Source organism: Odocoileus virginianus, chromosome 24 (assembly GCF_023699985.2).
Source record: "Odocoileus virginianus isolate 20LAN1187 ecotype Illinois chromosome 24, Ovbor_1.2, whole genome shotgun sequence".
NCBI classification, from domain to species: Eukaryota; Metazoa; Chordata; class Mammalia; order Artiodactyla; family Cervidae; genus Odocoileus; species Odocoileus virginianus.
This window is the reverse complement of record NC_069697.1, coordinates 43,136,237-43,156,955: the sequence shown is the minus strand read 5'-3', so window position 1 is coordinate 43,156,955 and position 20,719 is coordinate 43,136,237. Positions and strand designations below refer to the sequence as shown.

Sequence of the window (20,719 nt, the reverse complement as noted above, 5' to 3'; positions counted from 1 at the left end):
GAAAAAATTTAGCCTCAAGGCATCATAAACTGCCAAATATCTTTCCAGCAGACCTAAATACTAACATACACATCAAAGTTGAAAACAGATAAGTCCCTTGGAATCCACTATTCTAGTTGTCTACATTTTGGTATGAAGTAAAATAAAATTAAACATTTATGTGCTAGCCCAGGTGCAGAGGAAATACAAAGAGGAAATCTGATGTAGATAAAATACAATTGAAAACAGTAAAAAAGGTAAGGTGAGGAATGATTTTGAGCTTCTTATTCTGGATAAAATTTTAGAAGACTATGCCTTAAAAGACAAAAGGAAGGTGGAACAAACATATGGGTCGACGATAAGGTACTGAGTACAGTTTAGGAAATGCTGAAATCTGAGCTGATGGAGCAGCCAGATGACAGATGGCAATATGGATCTCATGTGTGACATCTCAACTACACAAAAGAGGGAGGCAGAGATGCCCAGGAAGAGTCTATAGGAACAGGTTATAAGCAAAAGAGCCAGGAAAACAGGGAGCAGAAGTAGGTGATCAGAAAAGAGGAGAACCAGGAAAAAGATGGAACCATAGAAGCCAAAAGAGGAAAGACTCAAAATATATAATGATGACCAACTGTCAATGCCACAGAAAGATCAACAATGTTAAGAAGTCTTAAAAGCTGCTAACTATACGTTCACCGACAGAGAAGGCAATGGCACTGCACTCCAGTCCTCTTGCCTGGAAAATCCCATGGACGGAGGAGCCTGGTAGGCTGCAGTCCATGGGGTTGTGAAGAGTCGGACATGACTGAGCGACTTCACTTTTCCATTTCACTTTCATGCATTGGAGAAGGAAATGGCAACCCACTCCAGTATTCTTGCCTGGAGAATCCCAGGGACGGGGGAGCCTGGTGGGCTGCCGTCTATGGGGTCACACAGAGTCGAACACAACTGATGCGACTTAGCAGCAGCAGCAACATACATACATTGACCGATACAATGAACATAAACTTGGGCAAACTCCGGGAGATGCTGAGGGACAGGGAGGCTTGGCGTGCTGCAGTCCATGGGGTCGCAAAGAGTCAGGCATGACTGGGCAAGTGAACAACAATAGCAACTATGCATTCAGGAGGTCACCAGTTATCTTTGCTGGGTCACTTTCAGAGAAGTGGCGGATGTGGAAGCCAGAGGACCTGGAGGCATCTATCAGTCTAATATTAACTGAGCACCTTCTCTGTGCTTTGGAGATGACAACGTCCCAGGTGGATATATGGAATTTTTCTTTTTGGTAAAAGATATTGGGAGGTTGGGGGGAAGTGTGGGAGAAGAGTTAAGAGAAATGCGAAGTGGTCTATGTCTTTGGTTGAGAGTGTGTTTCGGGAGGAGAAGAGCAGGTTGGGACTTCAGAAGAGAGGTACAACAGCAGAATAATTGCTTGAGGAAAGGGTAAGAGAGTGGCTAGAGATAAAGACAAAGATTGATGACTAGTGGTGAAAGCCAGCTGAGGCTGCAAGTCATCAATTTGTAATGCAGCCAACCTCCATGGCTACACAGTCTTTTTCTTCCAATAACATCAGTAACCGGGGAACCGGAGTAAAGACCACAGGTGGTTCGGAGGCTCTGGCAGGCGTGTGAGGCTGTGGTCCAGGGGAGATAGGTACTCAAGGGGGCTGGTGACTACACAGGTAACTGGACCCTTCATGAAAGAATAAGAATGCAGCAACATTCTGACAGGTGGATTCTTCAGGAATTTAACAAGACTTCTGAAAAAGAAAAAGGATCTAAAAATAGAAAAATCTGATACTACTAAAAGTTATCCAGTGTCTGAATTCAAAATAACAGATTCATCACCTTAAAAATGATGCACTTCCCTATAACTTTTATCTTTAAAATTTATACTTTGCTTTTGACATTATAGAAATCTAAGTAAATAGGTAATTTCTGAGGTTTGCTGTTATATTTAAAAGTAAGAGATCCCTGTCAAGTTAAAGCATTGTAATTTCTTATTACTTGGGAAACTTGCATTTAAAGGAAAAAAAATTTAAGTAAAAAACAGAAAACTTCCAAGTAAAAAAAGAACAAACAGCTAAATATTTGAGACATTTACAAAACCCTAAGGAAGATACTTCAATAAAGTCAAGCTCAAACTGGAAAATATAAATGACATAACCTGATATTGAGAGTTCCTTGATCACAGTTGTCAAGTATTAGAATATTATCAACTCTTAAAATTCATACCTTATAGTAAATAACTTCACTCTCCTTGATTAATATTTCCCATCAGCTAACTTGACAAGTGAGCACTTTATATAGGAGGGATATGATTCATGTGTGACTTAGTAATAGACAAAATAAATAAAGAAGACTAGTTCCTATATAATTTTCTAACTCTCATGAAATCTAGGATTTATTTGCAACCCCTAAGAGAACTCTTTGTTTTTATGACAGCTTTACATTCATATTCACATTTTTGATCATATAGATGCTTTGTTTTTGGACAGTTCAACTTTTAATAATCTGCATTTTGGGTAGCACAGACACCATATACATCCATATTCAAATGACCAGATGTGTCCCAGCCTTTCTGCTTTTAGTCCCATGTTTTTGTGGGATCATGAACAAGGCTTAGTCAAGGACCCAGCCCTACATTAGATCTGCTTGCTCACCTTGGTGATCATAAGTTCTAATCCTAAACATGCAGTGAATTATATACACTGTTTCCTAATTTTAGATTCAGTGGGAAAGAATACACACACGCACACATACAGACATACACCACAAAGTTACACCAGAGTGTAACACAGCAAATTATCCTGTTCAAAAGCACAACAGAGTTCAAAATAATTGAACGAAGAGGATTGAGAAGAAAATTTATCTTGCTACAAAAAGAGGCATAACAGCAGTTGTTTCAGCTGTCTTTATAGCCTAGGAGACTTGGAATGATGCCCAACATAACCCGGGAGGTCATCAACCTGTCAAGAGGGTAGAGGCTCCTATCACACGACCATCCCCGAACAGAAACATGGGGGGGGAGCACACAGCTCAGTAGTTGGAGATGTGACCCACCACTCTCAGCACACAGTAAATGGTTAATGAATATTTGCTAATAACATCTAACAGCTCAGAGAATTAAGCTTGTTTAGTCTCGCTCTATGGAAAATAAGGATGATATTATCTGTCTCACAGAGCCGTGAGAAGTGAATAAGATAAAGATAACTCATGTAAAGTGCTTAGCACACAGCCCAGCCTGCACTAATCTCAGAAGACCAAGCCTCAAGAAGTGTGTAACAAATGTGTGTTGAAAAAAGAAAGCAGGTCTATAAAACACTGTAAGGTACAAACATTTCATTTCCCCTTTTATCTTCTTTGTATTCAGATTCTCTTAAAAATCTGTTGCCAGAGCTGTATTCTTTTATGCTACATGGAGAACTAGGAGAAGGGCAGTATTGGAATTATGGATAGGGCGAACGCAATCATTTCCCACCAAAGAGGATTTTTTCTAAACTTCCTCATCATTTTAGATATGGAAATAAGTGGCTATAAAGTAGTGAGTATCTGCGGCTGGCTCATGGCAATCAGTCTCCACAGATACTCAAGCAAGGCCCCGCACTGCCTGCCAGGCAGCCAGGCACTGTCCTAGGTGCTGGAATAAAAGGCCTGGTGCTCACAGGAAAGATACAGAGGTAATTACAAAATGACAGGCTAAGTGAGGCATCGTTTGTATGTGTCCCAGATCTAACCTTTCAGATTGGGGTGGAGTGGAAATTCACTCGAAGATAGTATTTGAAGCAACAGGAAAGGTTTAGAGGGAAGAGAAGATCAAAAATACATCAAGTTCAGAGACTTAAATACTTACATCAGTTCTATTCTTAGCTATGTGCCCCCTCTCCTAAAGAGTGTTGTTTCCTCTCTTTAAGCCTTAAAAAACAATTACTGAGCAAAATCCTATGTTGTTAAGGATATTCGTCATATGTAATATTAGAGGGCTGGACTAGAAGATCCCAGTAATTTCTCTTAGCTCTAGAGTTCTTTTTATGCCTGATCATCTTCCAAATGGTCCAAAATATGCCATTATACAAAAATTTGGTGATTTTTAAGAATGAAAGAGGTGCCTGTCCTTGTAAATCATGAAAACTTGATATTGGTAGATAAAACCAGCCATAAACAACGGTTCTTAAGTGCTGGGAATTCCCCAACTCTATTCCAATAATGAAAGGCCACTGTAAATCCATAAGTGGAAATTTATAATCAGTAACCGAGCACCTATATGTCTCACCCTAAATTTTGACAGCTGCTCCCTGAAAAATGATCATGATTCAAGAAGGATGAAAGTCACTGAGCAATGTAAGTTCTTATTCATATCTTCAAAATACTTGCAGAAATTATTTTTCTACATGTTATGTTTTTTTGCCAATCATGGTTTATAAAAACAAGTGTTAACCACAGCTGCAACTGGTTGTAAAACTCTCCACTGTGGCTATTTGTTAACCTACATCCCAGTTTTAGAATCAGCAAGATGCCACTGTTGACTTCACATTCTATATCAGTTACATTTTACATGTAACCAGTGCATATGACATGTGCCTAGTTTTATCTCGAAAATGGGGCTTCATAAATAAAATATTTTCCAAACTTGCAAATCCACGAATCACATACTAGGGCCAGCAGAAGAGAAACATGAAAACATAAGGCCAGCTCAGCAGTAATCAGAAGCACCTATTTTCACAATACTGAAATCAGGCGTAATTTTCTAAGTTTGTTGGATAGACACATCTCCAGAAAAGCAATTCAGACGATCACCAGGAAACAAAGATTTTTAAAAGTTTATATTGAATTTATTTCCAATTATAAGAAATAGTTGCTGCTCTAAAAAATAATATTCCAACAAGCAATATAAAATTCCCTGGTTATCTATTGCTAGTAAAATAATAAATAACAGAAATGTAAAGGGTGCAATTCTCCATAAAGTACAGAGACTGGCAATGCTATGGGCTATAGCCCAAAGAACCTGTATGACTGCTCACTCTCCAGAAAAAAATTTCTTTGACATATAATCTTTTCTATAAACTGTACAAGCCATTAAGAGTCTCTATACTGTGGTGATTTTCAAAGATTAGAGAGAAGTGGGATATAGTTTTGTCTTGCAGAAAAAAAAAAGCAAGAAACTGAAAAACAAGCATATATTTTAGTATCCTCTGATTATATGGTAAGTACACTTTTAGCTTAAGAAATGTGCTCTATATACATATGTTGAGAGCAGCTGACACTAATCTAAAGGTAAGTAAACCATGTTCTCATTTCTCCAAAATCCCACTGCCACCCAAAGGATCCCCTAACTTGATCTTCTAATAGAAGACTCCAATATATATATATCGGAAAGGCAACTGCAGCCCTACTTTTTTCAGCAAAATTAAGGTTTTCTCCAGTAACTAAGCCTCATTTGGCCATAGCTATATTTTACCTGTTAGTGAAATACTGCAAAAGCCTTTATGGTCAGGCCTGGCTTGAAATCCAGGGGAAAATGCATCCACAATTCTAAACAACTGACTTTACAAATGAAGGCAAAGGAAACAGCTTATTCAGAAGATGTCAATGCAAGTGCTGTATGGAGATGAATAAATACATTTCTAACTAGGTTTTATGCCCTGACTCCTACGCAGATTATTCATGGTGGCTCTGTCTTTTCTTTCAGAGTCAGCCCAAACATCTAGTTCTCAAAGAAAGATCACCTGAGCTAAAACACTCACCCCCGTTTTACCACCTCTAACACTCTATCCCATAAAGCTTTGATTTTCTCCATTGTACTGGACAGGATTTTTTATTTAGATTGTTAGATTGCTGGTTTCAGGAAAGCAACAACCCTCTGTCTTCTGTATCACTCAATCTCTAGCACCTAGAGTGATGCCTGACACCTGAGCAGTATCATCAAGTAAATTTGGTGAATGAATAAAAATGGTGGGGCACTTACCACCAACTGTCTTCCTATTCTTGGCAGGATATGGAAGTAAGGGAGAAAATTCAAGCATTACACTAGAGCTTATATTTGAAATATTATTTAGTCTAAGTAAATAAATTTAAAATTACTTAATCATGATAATCTGTTTAGCCATAATATTTTGGATGCAATTCAAGCAGCTTCTAGAATAGAGATCTTCAAAGGTATATTAATATATTAAGTAATACACTTCATAGGTATATTAGTAAGTTAACTGAAGTTCAATTCAATTTCCACATAACTATAGATGTAAGTGCTGATATTTACTTGAAATCCACTGATCCAAAGAGCTCAATTCTATTGTTCAATGTTTCAGAAATGCTTCTTGGCTTTAAGCTTATGTAATAGTTAATGAGAAATCAGAGTGGAATTCTAACACTTCAAATAAGAAGGCATATAATCAATTCTATTATATATTCTAAAACACCACTGGGAATGTCTCCCTCTTGCACCATGGTGAATCACTCTGTATTCCATATTTTACTTGACTTTGTTTCTGAGTTGGTACTTAATAAACACTTCCTAGCTGAGCGAGTGCCTGGGACATTCCACAGTGCAAAATAAGCTCTCACTGCTTATTTGAGAGCTGCTAAAACAATGCCAAAAAGTTTATGTATATTCATTCGCACACCTATTCCTCTATCCTTTAAAAAAAAAATTCATCATTTTCAAGCAATGCACAGAATGATGCAACCATTATCACAGTCTAATTTTAAAACATTTCTATATAAGATGATGGATATTCACTAAACTTATTGGGATAATCATTTCATGGCGTAAGTCAAATCATTATGTTGTACACCTTAAACTTACATAGTGTTGCATGTCAGTTGGGCTTCGCTAGTGGCTCAGTTGGTAAAGAATCCACCTGCAATGCGGGAGACCTGGGTTTGATCCTTGGGTTGGAAATATCCCTGGAGGGGGCATGGCAACCCACTCCAGTGTTCTTGCCTGGAGAATCCCCATGGAGAGAGGAACTTGGCGGGCTATAGTCCATGGGGTCGCAAAGAGTTAGACATGACTGAGCGACTAAGCACAGCATGGCAGTTATATCTCAATAAAATTGGAAGAAAAAATATTTTAATAAAATTTTTAAAAAATTTCTATCCTCCCATAAGGATATGCAGATTCCACATGCCCATCTGCACCAGTACATGGTCCTTCGAGTCTAGCCTTTTCATTTAGCATATTTTGCAGTTCCTCCATATTGTAGCATGTACTAGTCCCCTCTCTTTCTAAAGTTATTTAGAAGTTGCTTTCTGTCCAGGACATCACAACCAAATGTACAGCACTAACAAAAAACCCAGTGTTTGAATCCTAACATCTATTTTGGGCTGCATTTCCCTTTGCATAATCAACTTGCATTTAATGCTTTTATATTTGCATTGTAAGAAATTAATCAAACGGGCAATCCATTCAGTACCCATTGTGAATTCCCTTGTTAAGATATCCACAGAACTGATTCCTTATCTGTTGACCCTCTGTCTTACACGATGAGAATTGTATGTTTTATCAGTTTTCCTGGTTTAGCTCCAAGAATAGTCAGCACAAGACAACTGAAAGACTTACTTCCTTACTAAGTTTATCTTGTCCCATGATTTATCCACCAAATCTATATACCCTTTTCTTCCAAATCTCTTGAAACCTTTCATAACTCCATCTTCCACATTTCAAGCTGCTTCCTTACAGTTCTCCTTGGACATCTTGGCAATGCAAATTCAGTGTGTGGAATATATTTTTTTCTGTTCACACCTATATTTTCCCACAACGGCCATATCTACCCTTTTCCTCATATCTCCACCGCTAATCCCTTTTATACACGAACACCACACTAATCTCCCTAAAGCACATCTCTGTGCTGCTAAGTCACGTCAGTCGTGTCCAAGACTCTGTACGAACCTATGGACTATATAGCCTGCCAGGCTCCTCTGTCAAAGGGATTCTCCAGGCAAGAACACTGGAGTGGGTTGCCATGCCCTCCTCCAGGGGATCTTCCTGACCCAGGGATCGAACCTGTGTCTCTTATGTCTCCTGCACTGGCAGGCAGGTTCTTTACCACTAGCGCCACCTGGGCAGCTCTACCCCTACCCCTACCACAGTGCCCCAGTGCCTGCATGATGCATGTGAGCTTCTTAGTCTGCTAATCATAACTGTCCAATGTGCTTCACTTAGAAACTGAGGCAAAGACAGATTTACTTGCCAAATTCATTCCTCAGTGAAGAGAGAATGCCAGAATTCCAACTCAGGTAGTCTCACCCAGGTCCCACATCCTTAACCAGCAGGACACAGCTGCCTGAAGAAATAGGTATGGCCTCAGAGGAAGGAAAGGGTGTTATTTTTTGTCTCACATATACCTATATAAGTCCCGGGGGTGGGCAGTGGACACATACACACAAGAGCATATGCATGTCCTTCTGGAGGACTAATTGTCCTGTACTTGGTCTAAAGCACCTAGCTCTAGGACATATACTGATGAAAAAGAATTGCCTTGTGTATATCCAAGCCCTCTTTTATGCCACTGTAGATGGTGGTGGCAGAACCCCGGTGAGATGTGGATGGGGAAGCCACGTGGCCCCCTCTCAATGAGATTTAACTCTAAACAGGAAGTGAGGACAGAGACTGTTAAATGGACAGCAGTTTGTCTGCTAATTGAAATCATGTCCTCTGCTCAAATCTGGCTACTGGCTGTCTTCCTCCAGCTGCCTTGGCTGTGTGAGGCCCTAAGAGACACAGCTATAAGTACTGCATCTAGACCTTTCAAAGGTTCATCTTTGAGGGTCCTGGCTCCTTGCACTGGGACGGAAGCCTTCATTTTACAAATAAGAAACTGAAGAAGCATAAAGATCTAAGGAATTGCTCTAAAGTCAGGGTTCCTTAGTCCCATTAAGAGAATTACTATTTTGGAGGGTGAGTGAGTGAAAGTCGCTCAGTCGTGTCCAACCCTTTGTGATTCCACGGACCATACAGTCCATGAATTCTGCAGGCCAGAATACTGGAGTAGGTAGCCTTTCCCTTGTCCAGGGGATCTTTCCAACCCAGGAATTGAACCCAAATCTCCCACATTGCAGGTGGATTCTTTAGCAGCTGAACTACCAGGGAAGCCCAAGAATACTGGAATGGGTAGCCTATCCCTTCTCCAGCGGATCTTCCCAACACAGGAATCGAACCAGGGTCTCTTGCATTGCAGGTGGATTCTTTACCAGCTGAGCTACCAGGAAAGTCTGTTTTTGGAGGGTAGGAACTTTAATTCAAAGACTCTAGTTTTTCTACCTCTGGCATCTATTTCTATTAAATGAAAATACCAAACAACATTTTCCAACTTAAAAACATGAAAATAAAAATTACCCACACTCTCAGACTAGAAATGAGCTGATCTGAGTTCCAGTGTTATTTTGGTCCTTTCGAGCTATGTGAACTTCAGTGTGGGCAGTCCGAGAGACTCCACAGTCTGGACTCGTGACTATAAAACCCTGAGAGGTCTCTTAATCTTTCATTCTCATCTCTTGTACAGGTTGACTTGATTCTCTCTTATTCCAGCCTGTTTTTTTCCATGTGGTAGAGGGCATCGAGTTGAATTTACAAACTCCCAGAGGAGTGTTCTCATTGATCCAGCTTGGTTTATGTGTCCATTGCCAGACCAATCACCCATAACCAAGGCAATGGAATAATATAATTATGGCAGTTTTGATTAATCAATGCTGACCAAATTGGAGTGGGAACAGGGATATTTTAAATATGAGAACTGCTCCTCTCAGGGGAGAATAAAAGAGTTTCAAGGCAGACAAACAGATGTCTACTACATCATGGAGACACAAAGCACAGGATATATTTTTCATTAAATAAATGGGAGATTTCATGACCTTTAAGGAAAATTTTTAAAAAGAAGAAAAAAGAAAAAAATTACCAAATGGATGTAGGTCCAATGCAAAACTCTTCTGGGTTTGTACAGTTAAAACAAAAATAGCATTGAAGGAATTACTCACCTCCACATACCATATGTTACATCGGCAAAAGAATAATGTGAAGAGAGGGAAGAAGTGAAATCTTATTGCACGTTGAATCTAACAAGGTCTATGTTTATCTGGGTCAAGATAAAATTTTAAGCATATTAGTGTATTTGTTGGAATCCTCAAACAATTTCACATAAAATTTACAGCTTGATTAAGAGAGACATAGGTGTATTCAATGACTTGCTTGATCTGGAAGTGAATGTGTTCATACTGGAATGATTTAAATAGAAGCTGGAGGTTCACATAGCAGGGATGCTGAGAAAGGACTTCCTATATGAAAGAGCAGGCCTCCCTAACTAAGCTCTAAGGATCCTTCCAATCTAATATTCCTGATAGACTTGTGCCGTTTTAAGTCTCCTGTGGGAATACTCATTAGCAGAAGTGACTGTATTTGCAAACCACAGAGAAAATGAGAGGTGATACAAAAAGTATTGTTGCCTGATTTTTGAGTCAATGTCAATCACTGTTATTAGCATCATTTATAAATAAGATTGGAGAAGGAAATGGCAACTGACTCCAGTACTCTTGCCTGGAGTTTATTTTAAGATAAGACAACCTTATTCAAAGAATAAAGATACCTACAAGGGAAATTAGGATTCCAATTCATTTGTAGATGGATCTGAGCCCTTAAATATCAGATCAATGCTGTTCTCTTGAAACATCCCACCCTCGCCTTCTCCCAGAGTCCACAAGTCTGTTCTATACATCTGAGTCTCTTTTTCTGTTTTGCATATAGGGTTATCATTACCATCTTTCTAAAGTCCATATATATGTGTTAGTATACTGTAATGGTCTTTATCTTTCTGGCTTACTTCACTCTGTATAATGGGCTCCAGTTTCATCCATCTCATTAGAACTGATTCAAATGAATTCTTTTTAATGGCTGAGTAATAATCCATGGTGTATATGTACCACAGCTTCCTCATCCATTCGTCTGCTGATGGGCATCTAGGTTGCTTCCATGTCCTGGCTATTATAAACAGTGCTGCGATGAACATTGGGGTGCACGTGTCTCTTTCAGATCTGGTTTCCTTGGTGTGTATGCCCAGAAGTGGGATTGCTGGGTCATATGGCAGTTCTATTTCCAGCTTTTTAAGAAATCTCCACACTGTTTTCCATAGTGGCTGTACTAATTTGCATTCCCACCAACAGTGTAAGAGGGTCATCAGACGCCTAAAAGAGTCTGGAATAAAGGATGGAGGACCACACTCTAAGAGGTCTGCCTTCTGTAAGGATCAGTGGGGGTGCGCATAAGTCACATACCTTGTTTGTATCCTACTTTATTCATTTAAAAAGACTCGTACAAATGAATTCTTAGGTCCCATTCAATGCTAATATTCCTTTAAACTATTCCATGTGGAAAAAACATACAGTTTGAGATAATATAGTTGATGATACAAAACATCCCAGACAAATGGTAGCCAATCAATTTTCAACCAACAAATGTACTAGAGATGGAAAGCAATTTTTAGGAATGAAAAATAAGCAGTGTAGTCCATAAACAAGAAAGTTTACCCTGTTTCTGAAATATAAACAATGTTTCTGGTTTGGGAGTTTGTGAATCAAACTAAGTACAGCTAAAGTTTCAATCACCCAGGATCTTACATCCAAGACCTGCCAGTTCAAAGATTACTGTTTTTAACAAAGAAATAAATGGCACTGATGCTTGGAAGCCTTGGAGAAATAAGGCTGACCAATGAAATGTGCTACCCTCTCTTCCCTTCCTTCTCCTCCCCCACTCCCAGCCCAACACCCTATGATTGTGTGTTCAGCTTTTGCACATAGAAGAGCAGGGACAAGCCATCTGTCCAAAGTGTATGTGAAAGTTCTCACTCTATCCTTCTGGCATACTTATCAAGAGAGAGAACCCAAATCTGTCAATTCCAGGAAGCAGAGAGGATAGTTGCATGACTTTACAAAAACCAAACTTGTAAAGAAAACTAGTGAGAAGTTGCTTGAACTAATTACACCAATTCCTAAAAAGTCTCACACTACAAATACCCACTACCAAAACTGTTTTTTTTCTCCAGAGAAACAATGCAGGGCATTTTAAAATGAAATAAAAGAAAGTGAACAGCTCTCTTAAAATGCAGTTTGAACATCTCAGGCAATTTTAGGCCGTACTTGACTAACTCCAGACTTTAGATGCAGACATTATTTAATAAAGTGACTTTTATGGATGCACATCACAATTGCTGCTCACTGTCTATTAGAATAGGCAAAAAACAACAAAAGAAGAAAAAAAAAATTGTTAATACAAATGACCTGTTTTCAAAAGCTCTAAACTACATTCCTGTCCCCCCTCTTTCTCTGATTTTCCTGAAAGGACCTCATCCAGAAAGCTGAATGGGTCATTGAGGACTGCCCTGAGCAGCTTCACCCCACAGCTCTCACCTGCCCAGGTGAGTGAGGGAGAGAGCAGAGAAGAGCGCTGATCTTGGAGGAACTCCATGACTAATTCAAAGGCATTACACAGATGCAGAAAGGTGCCCAGGCCACAGGAGGAAGTGGCTCACATAACTTTAATATTCAAAAGGGATAAACAAATTCTCCCTTTTTAAGTCATTCAATAACCCTGCCCTGCCTGGATCCTGGCACGTCAGTACTTCTATCATGGATGTGAATAGCACTTAGAGAATGCGTATAAAACGCACGTTATCTGTCTTAGAACTTGAAAATTATCCACCGTGGCTAAGTAAAAATATACATAAAAACAGAGCCAGGATTTATATTTTGTATGATAATTAATCAAAATATGATCTATCAGAGTCTTTAAAAAGGCAATGCTATAACCGGTATTTGGTGGAAAACAAATAGAAGCACCAAATATCGTGAAATTGAATTTCAGGATCATTTTTTAGCTTTCTGTTGCATTAAGGTTTATAAATCAGTTCTGTAATCAGTGCCAGGTCTTAAGTGAAAATACCAAATGAATCATCTATGTGAGAATTTCAGAATAAATTGTGGTTTTGGGTAGATAAGATTATATAAAAGATGAAGTCTGGGACTTACCAACATGTTCAGAATTTTGTAAGTTGATAAACACTCTACAAAACTCCTTGATATTCAGTAACAGATTATTAACTTAGAGGAAGAGGAAGCGCCCTATTGACAATTCTTGCCAGAAAAACAATTTCCTCATGACATAGGTGAATTTTTTGGTTAAAATCCTTCACTAAGTACCTTTACCTGAATTATTTAAGAAAATAAAATGAAGTTTAAAACCACAGAGTTCTAGAACTTGAAAAATCTTAAGAAATTCACCTCCTGTTACATTTTATGAAACGAAACCCCAGAAAAGGGGTGATTTTCCCAAAACAATGCTTTAGTTTAAACTCTTAACTTTAGAATTGTGAAAGGATAGATGAATGAAGAAATCAGATTTTAAAAAGCTAAGCAAAGTCATCCTATGCACAGAGATATTCATTAGGTCAACATAAAGTCAGGGAAGATTTAAAATCAGTCTATCATCATGATCATTGTTAAAAGTCGGTTTTGATGGAGTTACAGAAAAATTATCCATTGTTAGAACAACTTCTCTTTCACAGCATCAGACCCTACTGATGTTTTAATTCAAGTTTTTGCATCTCATGAAATTATAAGTTGTGTTTTATCTAATCTGAAGGAAAGATGGTAAAATTTGAAATCAGAACCCTACAGTAGGAGACATTATCTAGGATAAAGTTAAATTTCAGCAAAGACTTGAGAAAGTACTAAAGGAAGGGCAGACTTATTGAGGAATTTTCTGGGAAAGTCTCTCTAGTTCAATCGTTCATTATTTCTTGTGGTAGTCTGAACCACTGGATAAGCTGACAAAACAGAGGGGCATGTTTCTTTCAAGAAACAAACATCACAGTGAGAAAAAGAATAATGACACTTCTGGTTTACCAATAGAACCCTTAACTAAAATGTGAATGTCATCAGTATATTTCACTAACTTGTAAATCTCAATGTAAATAATTTTTCTAAGCCATTTAGGGAAATACAGGGCATAAAATTTTCAAATTGCACCAAAGACTAATTAGAATAGATATGCTACAAATGTAATTGAATCTAACCATATTACCTACTTCAGGACTGGTTTTAAGACAATTGTCACTATTACTATTTTCCTACAACTGTACAATATAAGGGGATGTCTCTCCTACCCCATTCAGAGAGGCCTTGAATTGAAGCCAAGAGATGCAATGAGAGGTCATGTTACATGACAGGACTTCTTTAAAAGCCCTGGCTATTTGACATCTGATGAAATGTCAACTCCCAAGTGTCGAGGCCCACTGTGACACCTTCTATTTATTACACAGCAGTTCGAAGTTGGGGATTCAGTGTACATCTAACTCCACAAAGTTATATGTTACATACTGGGTACTTTTTGAGAGAGCACCAGGGAAAACATATCAGTTTTGCATCTAAGGCAAATGACTTTTGATGTTCAGCATTTTATTCTTAAAATCTGTCTTTGACAAATCAGATTAAGACATGATTCTCTTTAAGAAATTGCACTTAATGTATGACTAATACTGTCAGCGATATATTACTTTCCAAAGTCTAGTTCAGGGATATTTCTTAGATATTTCCATAAGTATTTCTCCTCAAAGCTACATTTTGTAAACTTATAAAATACTTTTGTTGTTTTTCAATTCTTATCAAAACAAGCAGACATTTGAGACTATTTGATTCTATCTGCACAAACACATCATAATACAAACCCAGGAAGGTGTGAATTTGATTCGGTATACATTGGTTGTAAGAAATATGCACCATGAACACCAAGGTAACTAAAAGTTCCTAAATTCCCTTTTTTTCAGTCTCCAAGTTTTCAGCATTATGCCTGAAAACTGACACCACTTTTTGATATGACACAAATCTTAGTTAAATTCAATGGAAACTAAGTTCAGGAAACATGGGTTGTCACTACAACAGAACAGACTATCCATGTAAAAGAATAAAAGAAACATCCCTAAAACTCAGGAATTACTGTGTAAAACCAACATAGCCATATTATTCAAGTAAATTTCAAAGAATTATAATTTTGCATTATTATGCTTTTGCTACCACATGAATTTTCAAATCTCAACTTTCATCAGTCACAACAGGACTTCTGGCATTTAAAACTAACTCTCATGGATTTCAATATCACTGAAACAGAATCTAAATTATCAATCAACACTCAAAAGTTGTGAATGGTATATATTCATGGTTAGATATCAAAAGGTCAGGATGAATTAGAACTGAAATACAAGTTTATAAAGATTCTTATTCAAGAAGATAAAAATAACTTGAATTTTGTAAATGTGGAGCATGCGTAACTGCCAGTGTCTCCCATTTAAGATACCTCATAAATCATGTAGCTGTTCTCTCTCTCTGCACTTTTAGGCATTTCTGGGCACTTAAAAACTATTGGGACAAGTCCAAACCTCATGAGGAACTTAAAGCAGCAATAAGTACAAGGCAAATTTCCTGTTCTCTGCTATTTAGAAGCTCATTTACAAATACCTTAATATGGATATATTCTTTTTTTCTTAAGGTATCATTGCTTCTAGTTGACAGCAAGTAAGAGTTCCCTTAATAATAAAATTACAAACATGCATCAGAGAAAAGCATTTAAACTTCCTTCTACAAACAACACCTTGGATTAATCATAGGTAACTGTCTAGAAGTCTCCATGAGGATCAGTAATTGTCAGCATCAACTTGAACAAGAACATTTATTTCTTCCAAATAAACTAGTCTCTCTTACTCAGAACAAAAAAACAGTTATCTGAAAGCAACAATTACAACGGAAGATATTCTAACCACCTACTACATTGACTTGCAATATACTTTTTTGAATGACTCATTAAAATACTAACATTATCAATTAATTACACTGAAAATACAACATCTTAGGAAAAAACCTGAATGAACCTTTTCGCCCACCCAATATTAATCTGTGTATAGATCTGGACCCTTTATACTGTTTAGATGGTGATAGCTATCCTTGCAACAAATCAAGCAAAATGTAGCACTTCAGTACTTACAGAACAGCTCCCAGAGAACACCATCTGGAAAACCTTTTGCATTTAAGATTAAAGCTCCACAAAGGTTTATTGTGAGCCCCAGCATGCCAGAAGGAACAGGAAGGTGGAGGGAATGCGCTTACTTCGAAAATGCTCTGAAGCGTAATAATACACATCCTCATAGCCCTCGTGGTAATCCTCTTCTGGTCGGTACTTTTTCCCCTTTCTTCTCCTGGATCTTCTTATCTGCTTGACAAACCCCAGGAAGCGGTCCATCTCTCGCTCCCCGCACCGCCTGGCTCAGCCAGCCCGGGAGTGGAGCGACAGCCCAGCTGCTTGGGAGTCGGTGGAGCACGAACGCCCAACCCCGAACCTGGGGCTGGGGGACGCGCTACCCTTCCATCTGCCTCGGGGCCACCAGGCAGAGATTTTAGCCGGGGTGGGGAGGAGAAAATAACAGTGGGATGAGTTTACCCTGACCAGATTTCTTACTTTGCTCAATAACCTTTCAAATGTGTAATTTAGAAAGCATTTAAGAAAAAGAAAAAGAGAGAAAGTGAAATGATCATGAAAGACTAAGAGAAAAAAACCAAGGGCAAAGCGTTGAATTTCAAATCGCTTTGAAACAAAACAAAATAAAGTTCAACCAGCGATTCCGCTGAGACTCGAGGAGTCCCAGCACTAGAATTTCACTATCCAATGTCTCCATCATCAGGGATGGGGGTGTAGGAGGAGAGAGGGGCGGGGAAACTTGTTAGTCAATGGACTGAACCAAAGCTGGAGACGAAACAGACTTTTTCTTACCTGCTCATCCCTCCCCACCTACCCTAGAGTCCAGCACCCAAGTGCGGGCTTGGGAAAAGTCTTGGCAAACTATTGTTTGCATGGGGCTGATGGATTAACCCTTAGTTCTCTCTTGCATATCACATTAATGAGCTGCAAAGTGGTTTCATCCATATGCACTGCCTCTTGCTGACAAGAGTGTGCAGTATGTGTTAATTGGAGCAGCAGGCAGAAGGCTCAGCAGCTGCTTTCAAATGACACATTTACCCACTGGGCATTAATGTATTCGAATCGCTGTTTGATCTAAATATTAAAATGCACTTCACAGAGAGGTTTCTCATAGGCTTAGTAACACCATACCGTAATCAGCACATAAAGGAAACTGCATGCTTTGGGGAAAGAAATACAAAAAATCCAACTCTGCTGACTCTGAACTCAAATATAAACCTGGCTGAGTTTTTACACCTTTTTAAAAAATAACAAATAAAATTTACTTCTTCTTGGTGAAGATGTAAGGAGGGAAAGAAGTTTTGAAAAATGCTCATAACCTATTTGTCCTTTTTTTCTATAATCTCAACCATTTTTGTGTGTGTGTTTGTTTAAGTATGAGAGTCAGAAACACCTCAGACTAGAAGAGGTACACTAAAGACTAGACAGGTCAGTGTTAATCAGGAATAATCTTTTTCTCTCCAGTTTCTTTTTCAGATCTTTCAATGAAGGTGAATTTTTAACACCAGGAAAAATTTGATTTGTTTACACTATAATGAATCAAATCATGTCAGCATATTACCTACCAAATTAATAATATTCTGTAGCTCCCTATTCCCAGAAATGTAATTTTTTAAAAAGCTCCTCGCTTTTTTTATAAAGATATAAAGATCGTTCAATATCTATGCAATATGAAGTCTGTAGGAACACCCCAGAGGGTCTTCCAGAGGAAAGTGACTGTACTTTGCATTATCTGTTCTTAGATTCACAAGCAATCTGTCTCACCTCTAGATTTTGACAGCTCTCTATTTTCAGATATTAATTACTAATGATGGAGTAGGGAGACATTTACTCAAAGAGGTAAAAATTAGTCAACCAAGAATATTTTGGCCCTAAGATGTATAGTTAGATTTACAGTTAGACTCAGTGATTACATGAATTTCCCTTATTCCTAGAGATCTCCCTTTTTTATGCCCATGAAGAGAAACACAAACTTAATGATGCTGACATAAAGATACTATAAAAGGTTTTATGAACAACTTTAAACAAAAAAATCACCTGTCTGGAGGTTTCAAATCATTTATTATTCTGACACCCTCAACCAAAAGAAACTAGAATGATTTAGAAATGGTGGGCTAACAATTTGAAGATCTGGAGTCTGGATCTTGAGTAGACCACTAAAAAAATGATAATAATAACTATACATAACCTTTTTTTTTCATTTAATCCTAACAACCTTTATAATGAGGTGATACCTCTATGGATAAGGAAAGAAGGTTCAAAGGTGTTTTACTGGTTTATCCAAGATCATGCAGGTAACACTGCCAAGTATTATCTATTACCAAGTATTTTATCATATAAATTCAGAGATTATCTTGTCCATCCAAGAAGTAGTTTTCATTCAGTGATTTAATTTTTCTTTCTTGTGTACTTGTGATATTGAAATGGAGTTTGAAAACAGTTGGTGACTTCTCTTTTTAATTGAGGTAAACATATATCCTGGGTTATACGACTATCAAATATACTTTCCCCCAGAGACTGTATAGGCAACAAATTTTATACAACTACCTCTGACTTATTGTAACTCCTAAATTTGTGGAATCCACATTAAATTTTATAGTTATTACCTCTCAGTTCAGCCTGAAAGAACTGACAGTACAGAATAGACGATACTTCAATAAAAGAACCTCTTTGCAGAAATAAATCTTAAAACATTTCAAAAAAAAAAAATTCCACTATAGTTTACTGATTTTTAATTCTACTATTTAAAGAGACTGAGAGTTTCCCAAGCAGTGATAAACAACCATTTTTTGAACAAGAACCAATGCAAAGTAAAATTATCTACATATGAGATTGTTCTCATAAATACACAGAAGTCATGCTCAAGCACCTTTCTATTATTTTCCTAGATTTGTAGGATTTTGAGAGGTTAATATTCTGGTATGTGATTATAATAACAAGATTATTAGAGAAGATGAGGTTTAGTGGAGCTACAGAAGAATTTCAGGTTCAGCCATAGATTTGGAAGAGAATGGCAGAGGAGGTGACAGACCTATTAAAACAATCATAGATGCTTGGGAAGCAGGAATAGGGAATCAGCTTTATTTAGAGGAGGTCTACTTGGGTCACAGAAAATGAAGAAAGGTGGAAGTGAATGACATGAGGCAAAGGGTGTATGTGTATGTGTATGTGTATGTGTCACAGTCCAAAAGACAGAAGGCAGACCTTCGCTACCCTGCCTGAGGTGGGGTGCAGGAGCACAGGATCCTTTAATCCATCTTCCTCCAGCCCAGACCTTTGGACCCAGAATTCTTCCCTCATTCTATCCTAAATACTCCATGCTTAGCAAACTAAAATCTAAAAGAACTGATGCTAGGCAATAATGAACTAAGACTCCACAACAATTGGCAAATTAGCGAAGTTCAAATCCGTTCAGTTAAGTACAGGACTATTTCTGCAGAGTCGCTCTTTCACCCCAGACCACAAACAGTGTGAGTGGTGCCAGTCCCCAGTGACTGCACTCTACAGTCTGAGCAGATGGGAAGGTTTAGAGGTTGCAAATGGCAGTTCACAGAACAAGTAATTCCCACAAATGTGTTTGGTTTGGCTCACACTGGCGTATTTTTTTTTAAAGGGCTAACATCTAAAAGTTAGGAATTTCACAAATAAAACATTCTTTTTTTCCTTGAAAAGTCCAAAGATCTGACAGCTCTGAATCCAGTTCCAACATGGCAACCATGGACTAAAAATGAGTGCTGGCTGCCACCTATAAATAAACATGTGCTTTCCACTTAGCCACAGTCCCTCCCCTGGGCCCAATTCACTCATCCAGTTACCATCTGCCCCCTGAAGGCATTTATACTTGTGAACCTGGGTTGAGGTATTATCCTGCCAGTTCCAAAACACTAATTTCTTTAAGAGAAATTTCAGCTCCCTTATATTTTCATGTAAAGAAAGCAGATTATTATGACAAGTTGGTTTCAGTTGAACTAAATGTTCACTAAATTGTAAAATTAAATGTCTTAGAAAAAAACTTGGGAAGATGGGAAAATAAAGCAGGTTGAATTATTCAACAAAATGTGCTTCAACCGAGAATAGCAAATACACGTTAGCAAATATTTTTTTAAACGCTAATTCTCTTCTTTCTAGGAAGCAGGTAATAATTGCCTGAATACCATTTTCATGGTTTCCCCACTCTTCTAAATTAGATTCTCCATGGCCTTTTAGGGAAAGAGGAGGAGATCAAATATTAAGTCTTTAATTGACAGTGTTCCCTAGATCTCTGATTAGCTGGGGCCCTTCTGTATTTATTTCAATTGAGTAGTGGTTAGAGTATTTTCTGAGTAGTAATATGGAACATCCAATCTACTAGAGAAATCTTTGAGACATTAAGTCAATCTGGCTCTTTTAGATGCCACGGTGTTTACTCATGATGCCAAACACTGTGTTAGACTCCCTGTTACCACAGGGGAGATGCTCAGACATACGGGAGGGGAGACAGGGAAAACACACTGTTCCCTGGCAACAACCTGTCAGACCCAACATCACTTTACTGCAGCATGTGATGTGTGAATACTCCAATTAGTCTAAATGAAATTCATAGATCATGTAACTCATAAATATATAACTTCAACATAAAATACCTTAACCAATAATCTACATTGAAATATATATTATTAGATATTTAATAACTATTATATAAATAAATATTTACATATATTTAATATATAATATTTAATAAATATTATA

General features: G+C 37.9%; 1 protein-coding gene across 6 annotated transcripts in view; it reads right to left on the bottom strand.

The window, feature by feature from the left end:
* GRIP1 (glutamate receptor interacting protein 1) overlaps positions 1-16,664 on the bottom strand; it is a 437,555-nt gene extending 420,891 nt beyond the window's left edge. For 3 of the 6 annotated variants that reach the window (XM_070454647.1, XM_070454644.1, XM_070454643.1), the window contains exon 1: positions 16,123-16,663. In XM_070454647.1, coding sequence (XP_070310748.1) covers positions 16,123-16,255 — 133 coding nt within the window. In that variant the 5' untranslated portion in view covers positions 16,256-16,663. Of the gene's footprint in view, positions 1-16,122 lie in introns of all 6 variants that reach the window. The other 3 variants (XM_070454639.1, XM_070454640.1, XM_070454645.1) reach the window with 2 other exon arrangements.
* Positions 16,665-20,719: the final 4,055 nt, after the last annotated feature.